The following is a 23,928-nucleotide window of genomic DNA, read 5'->3' as shown; positions in this document are numbered from 1 at the left end:
TGTTATTAGTGATGTTGAGGCGTCGTGAGAACTTTCCTGCTTCGCAAATGTACACTTGACAGTACTGAGCACCAGGTATCTTACACATGACTCCTGGGAATGACTGCCTGTCTTTAACAGGCTAGTTCTAGAGTTTGTTCGTAGGGGCATATTCAATATGCAAAGAGGCGGATGAAATTAATAAGACAACAGGGACTACGACTGCCATCTGTGCACACTCACTGCATTACCTACTGGCTTCACAATTCACAACTTCTAGTCCAGCTCAGTGAACCCATATGCAGTTCTGAAACGTCACATCTTCATCAGACTTGGCCAGTGACCGTGTTTCATCTCATTCGATGCCTGATGAGACGAACCTTTGTCGAAGTCTTGACTACACTTTCCATGTAGTATTTGAGTCACTATGAACTTGAGTATTTTTTGCGCCAAATTAATTTCATGAGGAATCATGATTAGACTCTCATGTTTTTGGTCTTGTATGTGCTGTGCTTATTTTCCAAACTGATATTGTGTGGTTTTCGCTTGAACTTTCTATACATGTTATTCTTGCGATTTATTGACATTAAAATGGCAGCTGTTGGCCATGGTTCTTACCTTTTTCTTTTTGATACCGCAGAAACAAATTCGCGTAGTTTTTTACACCTAATAAATATCTTCATGAACTGTTCATATTCTTAGTCAGTGGTATCTGCTGAATACACAGAGTGCCACCATTCCTTCATTAGGGCATTGAAAAAGATGTCATTATTGTGTTACACTCAAACCTTGATATAACGAATCTGGATATAATAAAATATTGGTTATAACGAATTAACTGAGAAATAGTCTCCCAATAGATTTAGTGTTAAGAATAAACTTTTATAACAAATTTTTAGATATAACGAAGTTAATTTATGTAATATGCAAGTTTGTTATAATGTGGTTCGAATGTATTCACTTCTGTAGAATACGTGGCTGGTGACTAGATGGCATGGTTGCAAAGACAGGCAGATTGTCAGGAATGTGAGATGCCACTGTACACTACAGAACTTCATGTCAGATGTGTGATTTAATGCTGTCTTGAGTTAGTGATGTGCGTTGGTGATTTGATTAACTATTGTAACCCATAACTTGTTAGCAAGTCTGTGTAGTGATGAATATTGGTTCCAGAAACGATATCAAATAACAAGTTGATTTGAGTGTTTCCTATTGAGCCACTCATGTGATTCAGCTAGAAAGTTATTTTAATGGTCTTGTGGAGATTCCTAAACAACATCTATTGATTGATATGTGGGGTTTAAGGTCTCAAAACCATCATATGATTATGAGAGACACCGTAGTGGAGGGATCCAAAAATTTCGACCATCTGGGGTTCTTTAACTAAACAACATCTACTAATGTGTGTTTATTTTTATGCAGTACAAGGCCTTTGGCTGTTGTATCCGAAGGTACTTCGATAATAAGCATTTCGCACTATATATATTTAAAAAAGCTACATCTGTTTCAACTCTGTGTCATCTCATTTCTTACGTAAAGAGCTACCTCTTTACATACATGTTCAGAGAACAAAACTAGAACATAGCAAACAAACAGGTAGTGTGTCACGAACACATTAACTATACATAAAGATTTATTAACAATACAAAAAAGTCAAGAAAATGCTTGATTAGAAGAGAAGTATTGGTTGCCGGTATATTTTCGAGAAGCTTTATCTCAAGAGGCAGATTGTTCCACAGCTTAGCACCAGAAGTTTGGATTACTCTTTCACCATAAACATTTGAACATGAAGGAATGTCAACATATCGATGTGTGAAAATGTTCTGGGGCAAAGCCGCTTTTGTGTTTAGTATTTTATTTTCTGGTCATGAAATCTTGTAGTTGTGTATGCTCATAAACAGCACTATACGCACTCTCGGAAATAATAGCATTAAAGGAATAATGCACAGGACTAACCACACATGCAGCTCGTTATTGTGATTGTATTAGCGCAGCGAGGTGTGTTATGTACGTTTGCCCCCATAACAAGAGCTGAGGTGGCTGTGAGATAGGTGAAATATAATTCTTGCAATGAAGTAAAGTAATAATATTTATAGTGAAGCATTTTTGTATTCTTCTAAACCCAGTAGTGCACATGCATGGTGGTGGCTGCTTTACAAGGCAATCTTCAGAACTATTTTGTTTTGTGTGCAGCTCAGGGCGGTTCCAGGGAGCTGACAGGTGGGGCGAAGGCGAGGCAGAGTCGTCTGCTGTGGCTTCTGCTGCTCCCTCTGCTGGTCGGTGCAGCTCTGGTCATTGCATTGGGTGCCTTCTGGGTGCGGCGTCAATCTTTGTTGGCACGCAAGAGGCCTTTCATCGTGGGCTCCCCTCTGCCTTCGTTTCATAAGCCTCGGGTTGACCCGGGCCCACCCGGTCAGTCACTGTTTGGCTAGTGATGCTGTAAAAAAATGTTTGTGAAAAATTACTCATGAATTGTAAGAGTTAGTATAGTATATTGTAAGAGCTAATATGTACCGATTCCAGCAGAAAAAAATACTAGAACAGGGAAATACTGATTGAAGTTAGGACACACAGCAATATTTTTCTCATGTGTACCGAAGCGGGAGAGTTCCGGATGCAATTTTGTGCCAAGTTTCATACAAATCAAATATTGTCTGTAATTGACAGTAAGGAAAAGAGAAAACTGTGCTTCAGCTCAGTGCAGTCTTAACTGCAACAACAGTCAAGCCACATAGACTTTATGATGTTGTGTCCGTAATGTAGTGTTATTACTGCTGGTACGGTAGGCAAAGCATCAAGGTGGATTCGACGTTGTCCGTCTGTGTCATGTCATGGTTGCTGTCGGCGCTCTTGACGAAGTTGCACCATTTCTATTGCTTAGTAGCAACCCGACAAGCCTTGTGTTTCTGTTGTAGACTTCCCAGTCGTTGTCAAGGCCGGGGTAGAGTCGTTGGGTGAAGCTGCCTTCTTGGATCCTGTTTTCAAGTGACTTCAGACTGCACAGAGTAGGCCCGATGCATTTTTAGGCTTGCTTTAGACCTATTTGCTTTATGTAAAGTATTCGGGCTTGTTTCATTTTATTTGTTGGCGTCTCTGCTTGCAGTGGAACTGAAATTATATTTGTAGTTCAAGTGTGTACATTTTGGCGATTTTGCAAGCAAAGCAAGTAATTATAGTCTTTTTTTTAATGAAAAACTGGGATATAATCAGACCTATTCTGCTTACATGTACCATTCGAGTTCAATAGCTTTGTACTAATGTATGGTTTATTATAGTAAAAAGATAGCCTTCTGTTTTGTCAAGTTGTTTCGATTATGAAGCATATGTAACAAAAGACTATTTTCGAGATATTAAGAGTTAAAGAAGAAAATTGAGCTAATTTCAAGTTTTGTTCGAAAAGAAGATTAACTGAACAGTTTTATTGCAAGCGGCCTTGTAGTCATCACAGTAATCAACACTTCACTTGTTTTCTTGGTTCTCTTGCTTCTTACATATCCTCTGTCTCTCAAATAGCCTAATACTCTGAATGGCGGTCCATCTCAACCAATCATATAACAATGTTGCGCCTCAGCAGACCTGTGCACCGGTACGAAAATTGCCGCCGCCAGCGTGCCGGTGTTTTAACCTCCGGCGGCGACGCGTGACCGGCGCGGGGCTCATCGGATCGGCAGCGGTGCGGCGTGGAGGGGGGGATTATACTCTAGAGTGAGGAGAAAAGAGCAAAAAGTCATTCAAATTGAGAAAACTGGAAAGAAATTCGACAATACCATGTAAATATGGACTGTCTCCTTGAGCCAAGCTCTGTATTGCTAGATTCGGCTTCGGTTCTACGCAGCGCACCGGTGGTGTTTCGTGGCTCCGGAGTGTAGCGGTGGAAGCCACTTTTATTTTCCTGTGCTGCCCCTTGCCCTTTTTGGCAGGAATTTGATAAGGGCCAAGAAAACCATTATCGCCAGGATTGAAGCATCTGACATAAAGCGCCTTGCGAGCTTTCCGCTAGGAAAGGGAGCATGCGCTGCCGTATCATGAAGGGGCGGATTGAACCCACCAATGTCTGTGCCTCAGTTTCTTATGAAGTCAATATCATCCTAGCGACGTTACGAGCAGTTGTGAATACCTTTTGATTTGACCAGCACGTACATAGTACTGAAAAATAAGGTGAAAAGAAAGAGCGTCGCCATGCAGCAACATGTGAACGGGCGCTAATGTGATGGGAAGGCGCTATAACCGAACAAATTCTGTCTGAAGGACCGGGCTACGTTGCATATAGCTGCCCAGTGACGGATGAACAATGGTGCAAGATGTTGTGTAAAGTGCTGCACTCAAATAAGTATAACGTTCGCACATCCACTCTTGTGTATTTATCTGTCTTTGAGCAAGAACGTGGCTTATGTCCAAGCATATGAAATTGGTTTATGCCACAGTGACCCGAAAGAAATGGTTACCATGGTGACAAAGTAAAAAGACGTAATGAAGTACAAAATTAGTAGAAAGAGTCTTTATGTGACTAATGTATATATGTATTTATTTACGGTAGATTACCAAGGTACAATGCACAATTCGCATACCTTGCTCAATTGAATTCAAGAAGGCAGCAGTGTTATTTTTTTGGGGGGGGGGGGGGGGAAGGGGGGAGCGCTAAGGGCAAACAGCTGCATCGCAACACTATATGACGATTTCGTTTACTCAAAGAATCAGACACAATGACACTTGGTTCATTTACTGTATTTATGCACTTATTTATTTGCATAAGTAAATGCCAAGGGAATAAAGCGTACAAACCCACAGATATTTTTATCTGTCCAAGGGAGTTATGATTGACTTATATAGAAGCAGTGGAAAAAACAATGTCGTTTAAAGGATACCTTGATATGCGAAAGATAATGCTTACTGTGATAAATAAATATAAAGCTCTCCACATCGCCTGTTGTTCAAGAACAACCAATGCGATTAACGCAATTTAAAAGCATTTAACTTCTATTTACACTCTTCAATGACCGTCATCATGGGAGGCACAGTGGGAAGCATGTGAAATTAACACTGTAGTAGACCAATCGAAACGTGTGTTCAACTTCATTAATAAGTCCAGCGTTGTGCTCAATCCTCTGCTGAACACCGGGACCACACGTTTCAGCTTTTCCTTTCGCTTGCTGAAGCTCATACAGATTCGTAGTCATTACAACCTTGAATAAAATTGGGCGGTGCGATCGTTCAACTATTCTGGGAATGATGGGAAGTACACAGTTAGGACCGAATTGCGTTAGTAAACTGCCTACGTGTGTTCTCAATTTCAATTTGGTTCTGCACGCAGCAGTTTCACCCCGCCTACAGTGTTCACAGGCTTGCGTATATGTGTGTGTCAGAAAGCAGCGCTAGGAATGGTATCTTGTTGAAAATAGCGGGAGCATGCTAGCTTTCCTGGTTTAGGAAACATTGCACAGTTACAGTTGGTATTTGATAGTTTTGGCAAAGTGTCGTTCACGTATTGATACCCATTAATATACAATACAAAATTTACCAAGGGAACAGCATAGATTTGACTTTATTGTCTGTATAATTAGGTCTTTCCTAGATGCACTCAACGTGACTGCAAAACGATGGCGAAGCTACGGGAACCCTCCTGAATGTTCCGCTGAACCTCCCGGCGTTAAAACGATCTTTTCTGCTTTGTACTACAGTATTTACTCACATAATCTTCGCACTTTTTTTGACGGAACACCGATGCAAAGTTCGAGGGTGCGAGAATTACGCGGGGAAAACTTTCCACGAAAACATACAGAGCGAAAAAGAAAACCAAGTGGCCGCAAATCAGAATTCTCACACCAGCAACTAAGAGCAAGCTTTGAGAAGTATTGATTAAAACTTACCTCAACAATGAAAGCACATGTTCAACCCAAGGCAAGATTTATTTGAGACAGTAAAAGTGCAAGCAAATAGTCAAGAATTAGAATACCAAACGCAAAGCTTGTGGGCGTTGCGGACATAGCGGTAGCGTTCGTCGCTCAAAAAGAGCCCTCAAAAGGTAAGCATAGGACGTCAGTGTTGGGTTAATGGCTATTGAACAAAATCATCTGCAGTTTCCTTCAGAAGAAATAAAGTTTACCATCAATCCCAGTTTTAGGCACATGGAAGGCCCAACGCGTCTTGTTGGCTTTTAGCTGCCGTCGTCAGTTGCGAACACAAAACTTGTAGACTCCGAAGGGCCTACCGGCGGCCCTGTTGCAGTTGTTCAGTGCATGATCTATCACTTCAAGCTTGAAATTAGCTGCATAGCTTCGGTATCGCCCCATAAAGTGACAAGATTACCGACACAACATACAAAACACGCCACATCGCGCACTTGCCCCTTTGGCTTGGATTGAATTGAATCTCTGTGCAATAATAGTTCGCTTGATGCTTAAGAGATGGCGCCAGATGGCACTTGCTATCATCATTAGTGGATATTTTAGAGATGGCACTAGATGGTGCGTGCTATCATCATCGGATGGGTATTTTTTCTTTCCTAATGAATAACTTGCAGTGCTGCCAACTCCAGAAAAATTTCCCTAAATCTAGGAAATTTCGGTTGCAATCAGGGGAAAAGGGAAATTTGTCAGCATCTAGGGAAATTTTTTGCTTCCACGTGAAGCAAGCAGATCGACGGGGGCATGGAGTTTCATACAATAATACTTGTATGTAACTCTATGGACGAAGGGACGTCTCGCCCACAACCTCTTTTTTGTTCCCTCTTCCCCCTTTTCTCTTTTACAACCTCTCTACACTCACCCAAAAGCGCTGTGCCATGTCCAGTACTGGGGTCGAGGGGTGAATGGGGGGACGGAGCTGGTCATCGTCCCCAACCAACACCACCTAGACCCAGAGAAGGCCTGTGCAGGGCTGCGTGACGTCACGGCAGTGACATCAGCCTAAAAGTTGGCTTCACCCAACGCTGTGCTTTTTCTTTCCGAAATGGCATTTTCCCTACATTATTATCATTACTTTCGCGGTTTTGGAGTGCACAGAATATTTGCATTAAGGAATATTTTCAGTATGTTGTGACTAAACGCTGGCTTGAAATAATTCATCAGGCACTCGTAAAATTTTGAACAGCATGCACAGCCATTTCGTGCAATTTAAGAGAGGCTTAAATTTTCGTTGTGAGACATATTTATTCATGATACATCATAATCCAAACAGGCAGAACAATTCATAAGAAAGAAGATTATGCTTGAAGAGTACTGAGCTTCTGCTTCGCAGCCTTGCTTTCAGTTCCTTTATTTTCAACTTTCTTCCGCTTTGCAGCCTTGCTTTCATTCAGCTTGTTATTTTGAACTTTGCACAAATTATTCAGCAGCGTATTGGCAGCAGCACTGAGAACATAGTTTAAGACAAGTTCAGGTAAGTGGCTACCTTTGCAGAAATCCAAGTCTTCATTGCATTCAACAAGGGAAGCCGTGAGGCTTACAAGAACTTTTTTTTCTTTTGCGTAAACAAAAAAATGTGATGCGTATTTCGGACTTCTCAGCTTGTCAAGCACAATTACCATTGTGAGCACGGCATTCACAGCTACTGCTTGTGGAAATTTCAGACCACTACGCGTTGCATTAGCTATCAGCACATCATCATCCAGTTCAATGGTCTGATTCTCAACAGTCAAGTTTTCCCGGCAGGAAGAGCAGGCAAGTTTCCTAACTGCAGCATATACACAATATCCTGCTACATATGTAATAGCTGGTAGCATTTTCTCCTTCTCCTTCACATCATCGTCCATCACTGCAACATCAAACTGCTTAACAAGGAATTTCAAATCAGTGGTAGGAATGCAAGGTGCAATGGTATCCAAGTTGGGAAGATCAAGTAGCTTCTGAAGTCTCAGATTCTGCTCGGATTCATAAATTTGACGTATCGAAATGTGGTATTGGTCACCAGACAGCTGCCTGTACCTGCCAAACCTGTCTTCCAAACTGTCGGTTTGAAATTTCCCTAGCAAAACGTATTTGAACCGAAGTTCCTTAATGCAATACGTTGACACCTCAACAAGGGCATGTGAGGTATGTCGCAGTGCCATGTGCGTTTCACGAGTTAGCTGGCCAGCATCATGCTTCAAGCTCTGCCATTGGTCCAACCAATCCACAATCTTGTTTAGAAACTCAATTTGGTGGCATTGCAGTGCACTTATCGGTTCTTGAAATCGGTCTCAGAGACGCTGACCTTTGAATGGGGTCTTGACATTCATTACATTCCACCATGTCAAAACAATGGTAATAAGTTCCAATGTACCAGCTTTATGCTCAAGTGCTACTTTGGTGCTTCTTAGTGCTGCAGCAGTTGAACTGTTGAAGATCCTCAGTGCGAGCTTTACATTTTGTTGCTCTAGATTGGATGGATTCAGCGACTTGAAGGACAAAGTTGGAGCTAGTCGCAAAAGCTCATTTTTTTCTCCTTAATGCAACTTGCATAGTGTGTTAAACGAGGCTGTCAGGACAGATGGGTTTTCCGAGAGGGCACTGAAATTGGGAAAGAAGATGCACCTTCCACACAATTACGCTGATTCAGCCAGTTATTTCGGAAACACTTCAATATATGCACTGCATCCAGAATAAAAAACAAGGGTCTTGATGAGTCTGACGGGTGCCTGTATACAATGCTCACTTTGGGAGGATCAGCAAAAAATGACAAAGCCTTTCGGTTGATCGAGTTGTTGTCAGACACCACTGTAACTACTCGTATTCCAATGTCTTCTAGGTGCCTGATCAGCAGATCAAGAAACTCATGTAGCTGTTTCGCTTCTATTTGTGCTACTGGAAATATAGGCACAACATCCTTGTTTGATGATAACAAGCTTTGTATCATAAAGACGTATGCTGTCTTTGCCGCATTTTCATTGTTTGTCACTGCACCAGTGACATAACCACCCTTGTACTGAAAGGATGCCTGCAGATGGATCTTGTCCATCATAAGCATCACAAAGCGCTCATGGTCTTTTAGTGTTGATGCCAGTCTCCTTGCGTCAGAAAGGAATGAATCCTCTTGTTGCTCTCTGGATGGGCTAGCACGGTAAGAGGCACAAATGCATCTTATTGTCTGTTGATGTGGGAGCTTTAATTTTGCTGTACTCCTGATGAATCTGTATGCGTGCGGCGATATTGTGTACACGAGGCTGCAGAACACCCGAAAGTCAGCTGGGCAAGTCGACGCCTTAGCGAGGAGAACTTAAAGCTGCTGTGTCACATATTTGACGATTTGCACTCGCCACTCATGCGGGAGAGCTGAAGATGACAGTTGCTCCAGGAGTGGCACGACATGCTTCAGCAAAATCTCTAGTTGGAGTTCATTGTTTGTAGAATCCTTCGTGACGTCTTCCACATCGCACAGAACTTTGTGAAGCACTCTCAAGTCAGAAATTGTCATAGGAAGCACAGAGAAACCTAGGTTTTGTAACCTCATTTCACCAACATACACTGCCAAAGAAAGGTCGGATGCCACTGTCACTGCACGATGCACAACTGGGGCACCTTGGTCGCTGAAGTTGAGGAAAAGTACTTGTTTCTGGGTGACCACCTTGGTCCAGAAGTCAGTAAGAGAGAGGTCACCTACTGCTGTTAATAGGTCTTCGAAAGTGGCAATGACATTCTTCTTTTCTTTCGCTTCGTGAGACTGCTCTAATAACCGTATTGCTTCCTGCAATGCTTCTGCGTCCAGACGAGCGAGCTTTTCTTCTGGGCTCTCGCCTGCAGAAGTTTTTTGGCGGGAGAAGTAAGCAAGGCAATTAGGGAAAACGCTTGGGATTGTAGAAGGCTTCAAGCGCCTCAGCTTGAGGGGTATTTCAATTACTTTCCCAGTCATGCTGTCAGTGTAGCTGGCGGAGTCTATGAAGTCACTTTTAAGAAAGTGGTGCTCACAGACCTGGAACACAAGCACAAACAACGAGGTATAAGATGAAAGCGACCTAATTATACATAAGTTTTGCAGAATTATATGATCCCAGTGCGCCGTTTGTAAAGATTAAGACTAATTCTTTCGCTTTATTTATCTGCTTCTGTACGGCAACCATGACCACGCAGTCAACAAGAATGACGACTCGCTTAGCGAACCTTGCTTTGAGAAGTTAAACCACGAGCCATCGTTTGTTTGGCGCTCAAGTAGTGGCGGATGCCCCACATGTAAAGTAACTACGCCGTCTACATCGTATGTTCGACGCAGGCAGTTTTACTAACGAATACATTGCGCTAAATCAATTTCTGATTAGGTAGAACCGCACATGAGCAACCTGAGGTGTAAACATGGCACTATACACTTTACGGCACGAACATGGAACAATATTACACTGAAACACACTATTTGCTTAGTTGTCAATCCTTAAGGTGCATAGCCCATTGTAAGGGTTGCATGCGTCACGCAATTAACTTGACTCTGTTCCCACGAAAAGCACGACTGCCGGGAAACAAACTGGAACATGTGCTTACCACAGTGTACTTCGTAGGTGTGAAGTTTTCCCGCCGCACAGCCTTCGTCCTCGCTGCATTTTGGGCGGGGTCCAACGGAAACCTGTACACGCGTGCTCGGTTCATTAGCGTAGTTCGATCGACAGTTCGGTGCACAGCAGCACCCAGGCATTTTCGCCAGCACACCAGCAAAAGTTCATGCAGCACGCCTCAGCAACTGAGTACAGTGAAACCTCGTTAAACCGTAGTTGGCCAGAGCTCAGAAAAAGTAAGTACTAAACGGTAGTACTGCTTAACCGAAATAGCGTCAGGTCGCTCACTTACCTGTCAAAAAAAGAAACCTTCAGGGAGTGCGATGAAAGAACAAAAAACGTGCAGTTATTTATTAACTTCGCGTGACAGTCTGTAATCTTCATTTGACGACGCGGCGGCCTAGCAGCAACGACAGCTGCCTCAAACTCACTTATGCTGTGAGCCAGCTGTTCCACCAGCGCCCTCTTCTCGGCAAATACCCGCATGACGCTGACGCAGTGTGCAGCTTCAGCCACTGTCGGACCTGGATCACCCGTGTTGTCGCTTTCCATGTCGTCCTCATCATTGTTGCCTCAGTTGGTGACACTTCGACAACCGAGGCAACAATGGCTTGGTCGGACATGTCCAGATGTCTGCACATCGCTGTCTGCGTCTCGGAAGTCGGGGAAGGAAATGCCTTTCGTAACGCCCTGCCGCTTCAGCACTTTAGCTAGCAGAGTTTTGCAAGCTTCGTCTACGATGTCCGAAGTCTGGTTGATGGTGTCACTGGCGTCATCTGCGTCGCCCGCACACACACTGAAGCCAGCCAATTGAAGCAATTTGGAACTGTCGTTGCTTCAACCTGCCGCCACGAGTATTCGAGCAGGTGAATTGCACCAATCAAGTCGATGGAGAATAATTAGCCACATTCAATGGCAAGAATCTTCGCAGCAGATTCTTCTTGTAGAGTTGTTTTACAGCTCGAATGATGCTGTAGGACTGCGGTAAGAATTCGTAGCGCAGCAATTTTTGTTTGCTTTTATTTGCCTTGCGGCGTAAGCTTGGGAGGGCATGTCAGTCGCGGGCAGCCAGCGTTGCTTGAGTGACAAGCGGTTGAAGCGCGACCGACCGGTTTTGCCGCGATCGCAGACACACGGCGCCAGCATGTTACCCTGCTTTGTTCAACGCCAGAGACGGTCAAGCATTATGAGTTACTATTAACTCAAGGAAAAGGGAACCAACCGGGGCAACAAAAGGGGTGAGATTGTAAACGTCGTTGTGACGGCCCCCTAATTGCCTCTCGGAACTGGCAGTCAGCGCATCAACGGGCCTCTTCCGAGACCCCGCGCACCGCGGTGACTCCTCGCATCGGTTCGGCGTATGGCCCGGCCACGTACTGTTTGCGCGCCTGCAGAATCGGCAGCGCGCGTTGCGACAACTCTGAAGTCACCGACGACCTTTTCTGCCGGGCCGGCTTCGGTCCAGTAACTCTCAGAAGCGGGCTCGTGGCACGGGAAATGGTGACGGCCGCCCGTTCGACGCCTGTGTTGCCTATTGTTGAATCGGGCATGTCTTCAACTGCGTCCCCGTTTATCCGGGCAAATGGGCTCGTAAGCAGAAACATGCGCGGTCAGCGAGCGGTTCCTCTTACGGCGCACAGAGGCAAGAGGATTATAGCCCCGTCGTCAAGAAATTGACGTGGTAGAGGGAAATCGCCCTAGGCCGCAATACCGAGTACGGCTAGCTCTGTCTAGATAATTGTGCACCGCGAAGCTGGCCCTGGCCTCTATGCTTTTTCTAGTTTTGTTTTATTTACGTTTTGGTTGTTGTGTTGTTTGGGGAGAGTGCATGAGTCCCACGTGCACGAAGGCGGGATCCTCGTGGCGTTTTTTTTTAATGTACCCAATGTACTGTCCAATCAAAGGACAAGCAGGTGATTATGTGCCGAGAGTGTGGTAAGGGCGGAGCGCCAGGAAGGGATAAGAAGAGGCCCCGTGGCTCCGCCAAGTGGTCTGAACCGAGCTTGCGGTGTTAGGCACCATCGGCTCGGCCGAACCCCGTAGGGTCGCCCTACAGAAGCCGGTTCATTTCCAAGTTGTTTTTCTTTTCTTTTTTTGTAACATTGATGTCCATTGTTTTGTAAAATCTGTAAATACAAGTTTTTCTCGGCCATCTAGAACTTCTTCAGCGTTGCTTCTGCTTCATCGTCAAGCGACCAGCAGGCCAATAGTCGCTATTGGGATAGCGGCGTACGTTTCTTCTCCCACTTTGCTATACCACCGCGGGTGGCGCGCCTCGGGCGCCAAGTGGGGAGAAGTGGTTTCTTCTATATCGAGAAGAGAAACTGATTTTACTGGCGCAGTCGAGCAGGATGGGCTTGCTGTGGACGGAGTGGAAGAAGGAACAAGCTGGCTGAGAGGAAAGACGAAGTACAGATGAAGACGCCAATCGGCGCCAGACCAACGGACAGACACTGCAGCAAGTAGCTGCGGCAGCTAAAAGCTGCAGATAGCCTGGTGTTCCCGGAAGACACCGAGGGAGTGACTGGATCAAAGCGGTCCTCGAATGAGTTCTCGACACCCAAAAGGCGCGTCCACGACGAGGTGGGGCATCGATCAGAAGCCTGCAGCAGCAAGCCAGAGCGACGCCACGACAACGGGACCGAGCTAACGTGAGTTCCCTTTCTCATTGCTGTATTGTTGTTGCGGGGCAAGCAGGCTAGCACCACATTCAGCAGGATGGAGGGTGGCGATGGGGCGAGTGAGGATGGGAGTGGTGACGTCCGTTGGACGGCACGAGACCAAGCAGATCAAGATTTTAAGATGGCTCGGGAACGAAGCCGGCAAATGGAGTTGGAGCTAGAGCTCGCTAAATTACGTCCGGCAAGCCCATCAGGTAGCGTGAGTGATGCTGGCAGAACACTTGAGCGCTGCTCCAACACTGAGCGGCGCAAATACGCCAAATTGTTAGTGGGTGCCTTCCCGAAATTTCCCGCAGACGCGGAGGTCCCAATTTAGTTTGAGTCAGTGGAGCACACTCTGGAGGCATATGAGGTACCTCGAAGTTATTGGGGACAAATAGTCTTTCCACTCGTGGCTGAGCGCATAGAGTACTTATCAACTCGGCTCACACCCGCCCAACATCGGGACTATGAGACCGTGAAGGAAGTAGTGCTTGATGAACTGAAGCTGTCTCCCTTAGAATACCAAAAGAAATTCACAGGGGCACGTAAACGAAAAAAGTGCCGCCATATCCACGAAGTGAATGATGATGAGTGGGCGAAGCTCCGGAGGTAAACCTGGTAAACCATGAATCCTCTGTACATTTTGCCCACTCGATTTTATTACATCGCTCCCCCTAGCGTACGTCGCCGCACTAAATCGAACGATTGCCTTCAACCAATGACACGCGCCTTATGTGACATCATTCCTATTTTATAAGATCTCGCGTCTTTCATCAACTACAAGTACCGCTTTCTAGTTTATAACATCTTGCATCTTTTCATCATCATCTACAAGTACCACCATCTAGTAAACACTACAAGAACTAAACGAGAGGTGGCTACATACAGGAGACGGTACCGCCATCTAGTGAACACTGCAAGAACTAAACTAGAGGTGGCTACATACAGGGGACGGTACCGCCATCTAGTGAACACTGCAAGAACTAAACTAGAGGTGGCTACATACAGGGGACGCACAGCCCACGCCCTAAGGAGCTTCGCCCCTAAAACAGAGACGTGGAAAAGTTTTACAACAAGGTTGGGCAGCTACCTAAATTTTTATGTGGCGTCAAGAGACGTGTCCACCTCCGCGGAGCTTTTGGAACTACTGGTGGTGGACCAATTGAAAACCGTGTTGTCTGAAGAGGCATTAAAATACTTGAGGTTACGTGAGGGGGCAGCGTGGTACAAAAGTACAGAAATAGCAAGGCTCTTGCACACCTTTGAAGACGCGAACGGCAGTGCGGAAGCGCAGAAAGGACAGCCGCGTATTGCCAGCAGTAAAGGGGTAGAAAAGACGACCGACCACCAGAGTAGCAGCCCATCGGGTCCGAGTCAGGGTTCGAACACGAGACCGAAGGGTTCGTATCATTTAGGTAGGCAACCGAGGAAAACGGGATGTTTTGAGTGTGGATCGAACACTCATATTAGACTCAACTGCCCGCACTATCTTGGAAGGGTGACGCCGAATCCTAGCGCTTCGGAGGGAAATGATAAACTCACTGCTCGAGTCTGCCTAGATAAGGTAACGCCTGCCGACCGCTTGTGGAAGGTAACTCTGAATCGCAAAGATAAAACTTTGAATGCAATAGTAGACACGGGCGCCGAGATCACGGTAGTGCAGGAAAGCGCGGTTCCTGAAGAATTTATCCAGGCCCATGGCCGCGTAAGCCTCCGGGCAGCATTTGGTGAACGAGTCGAGGCCAAACTAGTAGAGCTCCCGCTAACGCTGAAACAGGGGCAACCGGTGTTCGCCGAAGTTTCACAGGCCACACCGGTCTTGTGTGCGGTCACAGATAAACTAAGCGTGAGTGAATGCCTGCTCTCGGCGAGCGATTGGACCGCGTTGCAGCAGAGCCAGTGTGAATACAACCAACAGGACACGACACTATCCCCCCGAAACTTCTCCGACGAACGAGAGGCGGCCGCAAAGCTAGATGGGAGAGTAGTAGAGCAGAGTAGACCGACTCCGGATTATGCGCGGTCAGCGGAGGGAAGCGTACTACAGCTCAGCGAGGTCGAACGCACCCGGGAGGAAGATGTGGTTACAGCCGTGGAGGTAGAGGAGGGAGAATTAGGGCCGGAAGGAAAGCGTAACGCTAGAGAGAAAACACCACACACCGCCGAGAACGAGGCAAGTTGCGTGTCGCAAGGTGGCGCAAGTGGCGCGAGGGGCGATTTCGAGGCGTTGCGTGAGGAACAACAGAGTGACGAAACGTTGGGCCGGGCATGGAGAGACGCCGCGGAAGGGCGAGGTGGAATGCTGGTGATTGACGGGTTGCTGTATCACCGAGAACAGGTATTGGGTCAACCGATCAAGCAGTTAGTTTTGCCGACCACACGGCGGGCTGATGTGCTCAGCCTGGCGCATGAGTCGTATTGGGGCGGACACCTGGGGTTTCGTAAGACGAAAGCGAGAATTCAACTTAGTTTTTTTTGGCCAGGTATAGAAAAGGACGTTCGAGACTACTGCAATTGTTGCCACGCGTGCCAGATCAGGGCTGACAGGAGGCAGACAGACAGAGTGCCCATTGCACCCCTCGTAAGGCCCCGATACCCCTTTCAGAAAGTCAATATCGACGTCATAGGACCAATTGAGCCGCCGACAACTCGCGGCCACCGCTACGCGTTGTGCATGATAGATCTCTGCACCCGCTGGTCCGAGGTCATATGTCTCAAATCATTGACAGCTAAAGCTACCTGCGACGCAATGTTGGAAATTTTCAGCCGCAGCGGCATACCAGAGGTAGTATCTTCAGATTGCGGGACCAATTTCACCGCCGCGCTGACCCGCGAATTCCTGACGCGCCTCGGCTGTTCCCCTCGGTTTTCGACACCGGACCACCCGGAAAGCAACGGAGCGGTCGAACGGTGGAACAGAGTATTCAAAAACATGCTATTTCATGTGATATCTGAACAGGGGTGACAATGGGACAAGTTCGTGCCACTTCTACTGTGGGCGTATAGAGAAGTTCCTCACGACACTACGGGCGTGTCCCCGTTCCAGATGATGTACGGCAGAAAACCCGTCGGTCCGCTCGCGATCCTACAGAGGGCTTGGTCGGGAGAACAGGAAATGCCCGCGACAGTGGCAGACAAGCCAGCGGAGTATATGCGAAAACTGAAGCAACAGTTGGAGATAGCCGCGGAAGCCGCTAACGTGACCGCAACTAAACAGCAGAGGGCGTACGCGACGCAATACAACCTTCGTGCAAAAGAAAAGGAGTTTCAACTTGGGGAGCAGGTGCTTGTTTTTGATAGCAATCGTTCCGGTAAGATGCAACCGAAATGGGTAGGTCCATGCAGGATCACAGGAAAGTACCGCCAACACTCATATTACTTAGAGACACCGGCGGGTAAGCGTATGCTAGTGCATGCCAACCACCTGCGCCCGTACACGTGCCGTGTCGCTGGCATTGGTGTCATATTCCATGACGACCACGAGTTCGGGGAGGTGGAATACGTGTCGCGTCCTGTCAACTCGCACGACAGAGCATCTATCCTACCGGCGGGTAGCTTGGCTCATTTGCAGCCCCATGAGAGAGTGTTAGTACGGGAGGTGTTTGAACGCCATGCGGCCTTATTTAGCAGAGAAGTGGAGATCGCGCAAGTCGGCGAACATAAGATAAAACTTATGCAAGGAGCCACGCCGAAACGTAGCCACCCTTACCGTATGCCAGTGGCCTTGAAGGACGAGGTTTCAAAACAGATAGCGGAACTGCTGGAGCTTGGTTTAATATACCGGTGCGAAAGTCCATTTGCTCACCCCCTTGTGTGCGTCCCAAAGAAAGATGGCACGGTGCGCCTGTGTGTCGATTACAGAAGCTTAAATGCCATAACCGAACCAGACGCATTTCCGATGGGATTCCCGCAAGAATTGATCATGAATGTAGGTCAGGCTAGTTATATAACTCTCATTGATCTCCGACGAGGCTACTGGCAAGTTCCCTTAGCGGAGGGGTCACAGCGCATGACCGCGTTCGTGTCGCACCTAGGTCAGTTTGCTTGGAGGGTAATGCCGTTTGGGCTCAGGAACGCGGCAGCCAGCTTTCAGCGGAGTATGAACCAGCTGTTAGCACCCCACGAGGCGTATGCCTGTGCCTACTTGGATGACATTGCGGTTTTCAGCAGGTCCCTACAGGAGCACGTCCGGCACCTCCACGCTGTGTTCTCCGCCCTAACGTCCGTAGGTCTAGTAGCTAACATGGAAAAATGTCAGGTGGCGTGCGCGTCTATCCGCTACCTCGGACATATTGTGGCATCGGGAAAGCACGGTCCGGACCCCAGCAAGCTCGCGTCTATTGAGGGGCTGCAAGTACCCCAGAATAAAAAAGAGTTAAGGAGTGTTCTAGGTCTGTGCGGGTATTATCGGGGTTACGTACCCAATTTTGCTGGCATTGCCAAGCCCCTTTCCCAATTGACGGCTAAACATGTTCCTAACCACATCTCTTGGACGGCCGAAGCGGACGAGGCATTTGCAAAACTCAAGGGTGCCCTGTGCAGCGCTGTTGAATTAACCACTCCAGACATTCACAAGCCGTTTCGGCTTTTTACGAACGCTTCCGCTATCGCTGTGGGAGCTTGTTTGGCCCAAATGGCCGATGACGGTACCGAGTGCCCGATTGCTTTTGCCAGTCATCGCTTCACGCCTGCTCAGATGAAATGGTCTACGATAGAGCGCGAGGTGTTTTGTGTCATTTGGGGACTCAAAAAGTTCGACACCTGGGTATTCGGGGCCAAAATCTTTGTCGTCTCCGACCACAATCCACTCGCGTACCTCACTCAAGCTTCGCCACAAGGGGCCAAATTGATACGTTGGGCATTGGCTTTGCAGCGCTACGACGTGGTAGTGCAACACAGGAAAGGTACAGCACATGCTAATGCCGACGCGCTTTCCCGGCTGACAAACCAATGCTGGGAGGAGGTGCAGTAGCCTGAGAGCCCCGCAGCGGCGATCAGTGAAGGAGGGGGAACGAGTGTTATGTGCCACGGGACTAAGTGATGGATTTATGGTGCAAACATGGCAATAACACTTCAGAATGGTGATGGAACTTTTGAACATCATACAACAGTGTGTGACAATTACCAAGTGTAGTGGTGTGAACTGCGTGTGGTGTCTGTTTGCTTTTACGTGCCAATATTTTTTGTTGCGTTTTTTTATTATGTTGGGTGGGGCAACAGCGCCCGATTGTTCTGGGGCATGTGTTGCAGTGTGTGTCATGTTAATGAAAACTCCTGCAGAGTGTTCAAGGAATTGCCCACGGCAGGGAATGTCAGATGTTGCATGCATCATAAGCGTTTGGTGGAAAGGCGTGCGGAGCGAGCAGCTCTTGCATGTTTGGTCGGGTCTACTAGATACCGCGTTTCAGCCGCATGATGTTTTGAGTAGGCTCGCTATATTAAGAGAGCAGGGCAGCTCACTAAGTAGCTTTGTCATGTCAGCTGGCGCTGGAGGCTGGTTTGTTTCATTGTTTTTTTTTTGAGCACCGAGACCAAGTGGGGCTCTTTGCGCGCTTCCTTTGCAGGAGAGAATTTGCGCATGCTGCTGCCGCCCAGGTGCAGCGCGACCACTGTGTAGTGGGTGGGACACCCCAGCCGTTGGCTGCAGCTGTTAACCCGCCGTACACCCACTGGTTGAGCGCGGTCCGTTTTTGTGTGGGTTTTCTTCGGCAACACTGTACGTAAGTTGTTGCGAAGTCTTGGATGGGGGGTGTAAGACCGCGGTAAGAATTCGTAGCGCAGCAATTTTTGTTTGCTTTTATTTGCTTTGCGGCGTAAGCTTGGGAGGGCATGTCAGTCGCGGGCAGCCAGCGTTGCTTGAGTGACAAGCGGTTGAAGCGCGACCGACCGGTTTTGCCGCGATCGCAGACACACGGCGCCAGCATGTTACCCTGCTTTGTTCAACGCCAGAGACGGTCAAGCATTACGAGTTACTATTAACTCAAGGAAAAGGGAACCAACCGGGGCAACAAAAGGGGTGAGATTGTAAACGTCGTTGTGACGGCCCCCTAATTGCCTCTCGGAACTGGCAGTCAGCGCATCAACGGGCCTCTTCCGAGACCCCGCGCACCGCGGTGACTCCTCGCATCGGTTCGGCGTATGGCCCGGCCACGTACTGTTTGCGCGCCTGCAGAATCGGCAGCGCGCGTTGCGACAACTCTGAAGTCACCGACGACCTTTTCTGCCGGGCCGGCTTGGGTCCAGTAACTCTCAGAAGCGGGCTTGTGGCACGGGAAATGGTGACGGCCGCCCGTTCGACGCCTGGGTTGCCTATTGTTGAATCGGGCATGTCTTCGACTGCGTCCCCGTTTATCCGGGCAAATGGGCTCGTAAGCAGAAACATGCGCGGTCAGCGAGCGGTTCCTCTTACGGCGCACAGAGGCAAGAGGATTATAGCCCCGTCGTCAAGAAATTGACGTGGTAGAGGGAAATTGCCCTAGGCCGCAATACCGAGTACGGCTAGCTCTGTCTAGATAATTGTGCACCGCGAAGCTGGCCCTGGCCTCTATGCTTTTTCTAGTTTTGTTTTATTTACGTTTTGGTTGTTGTGTTGTTTGGGGAGAGTGCATGAGTCCCACGTGCACGAAGGCGGGATCCTCGTGGCGTTTTTTTTTAATGTACCCAATGTACTGTCCAATCAAAGGACAAGCAGGTGATTATGTGCCGAGAGTGTGGTAAGGGCGGAGCGCCAGGAAGGGATAAGAAGAGGCCCCGTGGCTCCGCCAAGTGGTCTGAACCGAGCTTGCGGTGTTAGGCACCATCGGCTCGGCCGAACCCCGTAGGGTCGCCCTACAGAAGCCGGTTCATTTCCAAGTTGTTTTTCTTTTCTTCTTTTGTAGCATTGATGTTCATTGTTTTGTAAAATCTGTAAATACAAGTTTTTCTCGGCCATCTAGAACTTCTTCAGCGTTGCTTCTGCTTCATCGTCAAGCGACCAGCAGGCCAATAGCCGCTATTGGGATAGCGGCGTACGTTTCTTCTCCCACTTTGCTATACCACCACGGGTGGCGCGCCTCGGGCGCCGAGTGGGGAGAAGTGGTTTCTTCTATATCGAGAAGAGAACCTGATTTTACTGATGCCTTGGTCCTAGGGCTGGGCAATCGATGTTGTGTTTGGTGGCAGAAACGCCAACTTCACAGCCGTCAGGTTGTCCAGGGCGACGTGCGCCGAAGCGTTGTCTGAAATAATAAAAACTCTTCTGTTCTTAGCCGCAAAACGACGATCGATGAGGCGCACGTACTCCTCGAAGAGTTTTGCCGTCATGCATCCTTTGGTGTTGCTGCGATAGATGACCCCTGATGGCAACCGGGTGCCTTTGAAATATCTAGGCTTCGCCGACTTTCCAATCACGAAGAGCGGAGTTTTGTCAGTTCCAGTCATGTTTACGCAAAACGCCACTGATATTCTGTCTTTTGCATGCTTGCCGCTGGTGCACTTCTCGCCTTTGAACGCGAGCGTTTTGTCTGGTAGCAGCTTAAAGAATAGCGCCGATTCATCCATATTAAAGATGTCATCAGGTGCGTAGTCTTCCAAGATGTTCTTCAGCTGACCATTTTGCCACTGCTCCGCGCTATCTACGTCAGCAGCAGCACCTTCTCCCGAAACAGTCCTCGTGGTGATGCCGTGCCTCGCCTTAAATCTGGCCAGCCAGCCATTGCTGTACACGAAGTTGTCATGGTTGAGCTGCGAGGCAAAAATCAGGGCCTTCTCCACGAGCAGGGGTCCGCTGATAGACAAATTTTTTGACCGTGCAGCTTTTAGCCACTTCACCAGCGCCTTCTCTACATCCGAAAACGCCGAACCGCATAGCCGGCACCTTTTCGCAGTTTATTTATTTTATTTATTTATTTATTGATACTGCAGTCTCGAACAGAGACTATAGCAGGTGTGAGACGGAGGTACAGAGTGTTCTGAAAGGGCAAAATAATATACACGCAGAAAATGCATAACGTGGACAATTTAATGCATACAGTTAAAGCAACACAAATAGGGATGCGAAACAAAATTCGAAGTAATTAGTGGAATGCCAAGTAGGGTATATAGAATATACAGAGGATACATCGCTGGAAAAAAGATTCCGTTTAACTGATAATCGAATTTTACAAGTGACACACAAAAAGGAACAAATGCAACAAAAGATATAATCAATGGTACTAAAGAACTACTCTAAGCATTTTTCAAACAATGATAGTGATTCTTGTGTTACAATGTTATTAGTTAGGTTGTTCCAATCAGCAATAGTTCTACAAAAGAAAGAGTATTTAAAGCAATTATTTTGTGGAAATAAAGGAGCTATCATTAAAGAGTGTCTTTGCCTGGTAGCATAACCCTCAGAAAAAGTGATAATGTGGGAGCTATCTATGTTGTAATGTCCTTTAACTATTTGGTACAAAAGTTTCAGTCGACAAATTTTATTTCTCTTCGTAACTGTGGGGAGCCCACTTCGTTTGATGACCTCAGTAACTGACGATTGACCATAAGAATTATAAATATAACGCACTACTTTTTTCTGTATTCTTTCTAATTTGCTGATGTTTGTTTTGGTGTAAGGGTCCCAAATTGGCACGGCATATTTAAGCATGGGAAATATAATTGACTGGTATGCAAGGAAGCGTACAGAAGGAGTTGCTAATTTTAAGGATCGTCGCAAGAAGAATAATTTACGTAACGCTTTATTTGTGATGACATCTATATGTTTTGACCATGATAGATTATTTGTGAACCATAAACCTAGGTATTTATATTCAGCAACCTCAGAGAGGCCTATTCCATTAGCTCTATAGTGAAATAAAAGTGGCGTCTTTTTGTGGGTTATTCGCATAAAGACCGTTTTGTCGTAATTAATAGTCATCTGCCACTGTTCGCTCCATGAAATGATTTTTTGGAAGTTTTCATTTAACCTAATCTGGTCCTGAATTGAATTGACTGTTTCATAAATCACGCAGTCATCTGCATAGAGTTAAATCTTAACATTAATGTTGGTGGTGATGTCATTTATAAAAATTAAAGATAACAGAGGCCCAAGCACGGACCCCTGAAGTACGCCAGAAGCAACTTCAACTCGGTTGGAGCAGGTGCTATTTAGTGAAACATATTGATACCCGTTTGTCAAGTAAGCTTTAATCCATGCTAATATCGTATGATTTGTTACAATAAGGCCCAACTTGTGAAGTAATTTATTATGAGACACTTTATCAAATGCCTTACTAAAATTCATATAAATAGCGTCTGTTTGTTTTCTTTTGTTTATAGCCTCCGTGAAGTCGTGTGTAATTCCAAGTAATTGTGTATTAGTAAAATACCCACGTCTGAAGCCGTGTTGTGCATCTGTTAGGACTTCTTGCTTTTCAAGGAAATCTACTAAGTGCTTATAAATTATGTGCTCGAAGATTTTGCATGAAGTAGATGTCAACGAAATAGGCCGATAATTTGCAATGTTGAATTTATCACCAGATTTAAACAGTGGTTTGACTCTGGCGGTTTTCCAGTCCTCCGGCAATGCGCCGTCACTCAGAGATTTTTTGAATAATATGAGCAAATACTTTGCACACCACTCTGCATATCTTTTTTAAGAAGGCGTTTGGGATATCGTCTGGGCCAGGAGATTTTTTAGCATCTATATTAAGCAGAAGGTTAAAAATGCCCTGCTTGGAAATTTTTACATCCGGCTAAGGTGGAAAAGACATACTAAGCACTGGAAGGAATATATTATCTGTTGTAAATACAGATTTAAAATGATTATTGAAGGCATTGGATGCCGCTGTGTCAACACTTATGACTTTTCCGTTAAGAGAAAATGAAGTAGTGCCACATGAACTCGGTTTAATAGACCTCCAAAACTTTTCTGGAGACGTCTTAAAAAAGGAAGGAAGTGATATACCATAGTACCTTGCCTTGTTCTCCTGAGTTTGTAGTTTTAGTTTTGTTGCTAATGTAGCAAAGGCTTCATCAAGTAGAGGACAAACCGAATTTCTGGCCTTTTGCTTTTTTAGTCTCCCAAGTTTTCGTTGTAGCTGGAGAGTTTGTCGAGTGATCCAAGCATTTTTACCAGCTGATTTTTTAGTTATTAGTGGTACATAGCGTGCTATACATTCCTGAACAATCTCTTTGAAAGTTAGCCATAGACCGTTTATATTGCTGGTGTTTTCTGAGAAAGCATTGAAGGAGAGGTCCAGAAAATCGAGGATTGACTCATCATCAGCGCGAGAAAAGTTCGGGTACTGGCGCTTGACAGTGGAATCAACATACGAAGCATCAGTTAAAGTTAATATGACAGTTTCATGATCAGATATTCCTGGTACAACATCACACAATACATGATTTTTTGCAGTACTGCTAACAAAGAAGAGATCTAGGATTGAAATTGCACTTTGAATTCTAGTAGGTTGAGATACAATCTGTAGCAAATCATAATTAAATCATAATTCTAGACAATTGGAAGATAGGCCGAATAGTAGCGGTCTTCAAAACAGGAGAGCGAACGAATCCAGCAAACTACCGCCCTATTTCCCTGACAAGCATTCCCTCTAAATTACTAGAACACATTATATCTTCTAACATCGCGACTCACCTTGAATCAATAAATTTCTTCTATAATCACCAGCACGGTTTCCGAAAGCACTTCTCATGCGAGACCCAATTAGCCGAGTTTACCCACGACCTACTAAAAAGCATGGATGATAACCTGCAGATTGATGCCATATTCCTAGACTTTTCCAAAGCTTTTGTTCGCGTACCACACAACTTATTACTTAGCAAAATTAATTCCCTTGGCATTGCACAGAATATTGT

At 46.3% G+C, this 23,928-nt stretch overlaps 1 protein-coding gene across 10 annotated transcripts in view; it reads left to right on the top strand.

Annotated features, from left to right (window-relative positions):
* Positions 1 to 23,928, top strand: part of LOC119163037 (uncharacterized) — a 214,165-nt gene that overhangs the window by 132,861 nt on the left and 57,376 nt on the right. For all 10 annotated transcript variants that reach the window (XM_037414931.2, XM_037414927.2, XM_037414925.2 and 7 more), the window contains one exon: positions 2,173 to 2,391. In XM_037414931.2, the coding sequence (XP_037270828.2) occupies positions 2,173 to 2,391 (219 nt within the window). The remainder of the gene's footprint in view (positions 1 to 2,172; positions 2,392 to 23,928) is intronic.

This window comes from Rhipicephalus microplus, chromosome 9 (genome assembly GCF_043290135.1).
Source record: "Rhipicephalus microplus isolate Deutch F79 chromosome 9, USDA_Rmic, whole genome shotgun sequence".
Classification (NCBI taxonomy): domain Eukaryota; kingdom Metazoa; phylum Arthropoda; class Arachnida; order Ixodida; family Ixodidae; genus Rhipicephalus; species Rhipicephalus microplus.
This window is presented reverse-complemented; position numbering and strand designations above follow the sequence as displayed.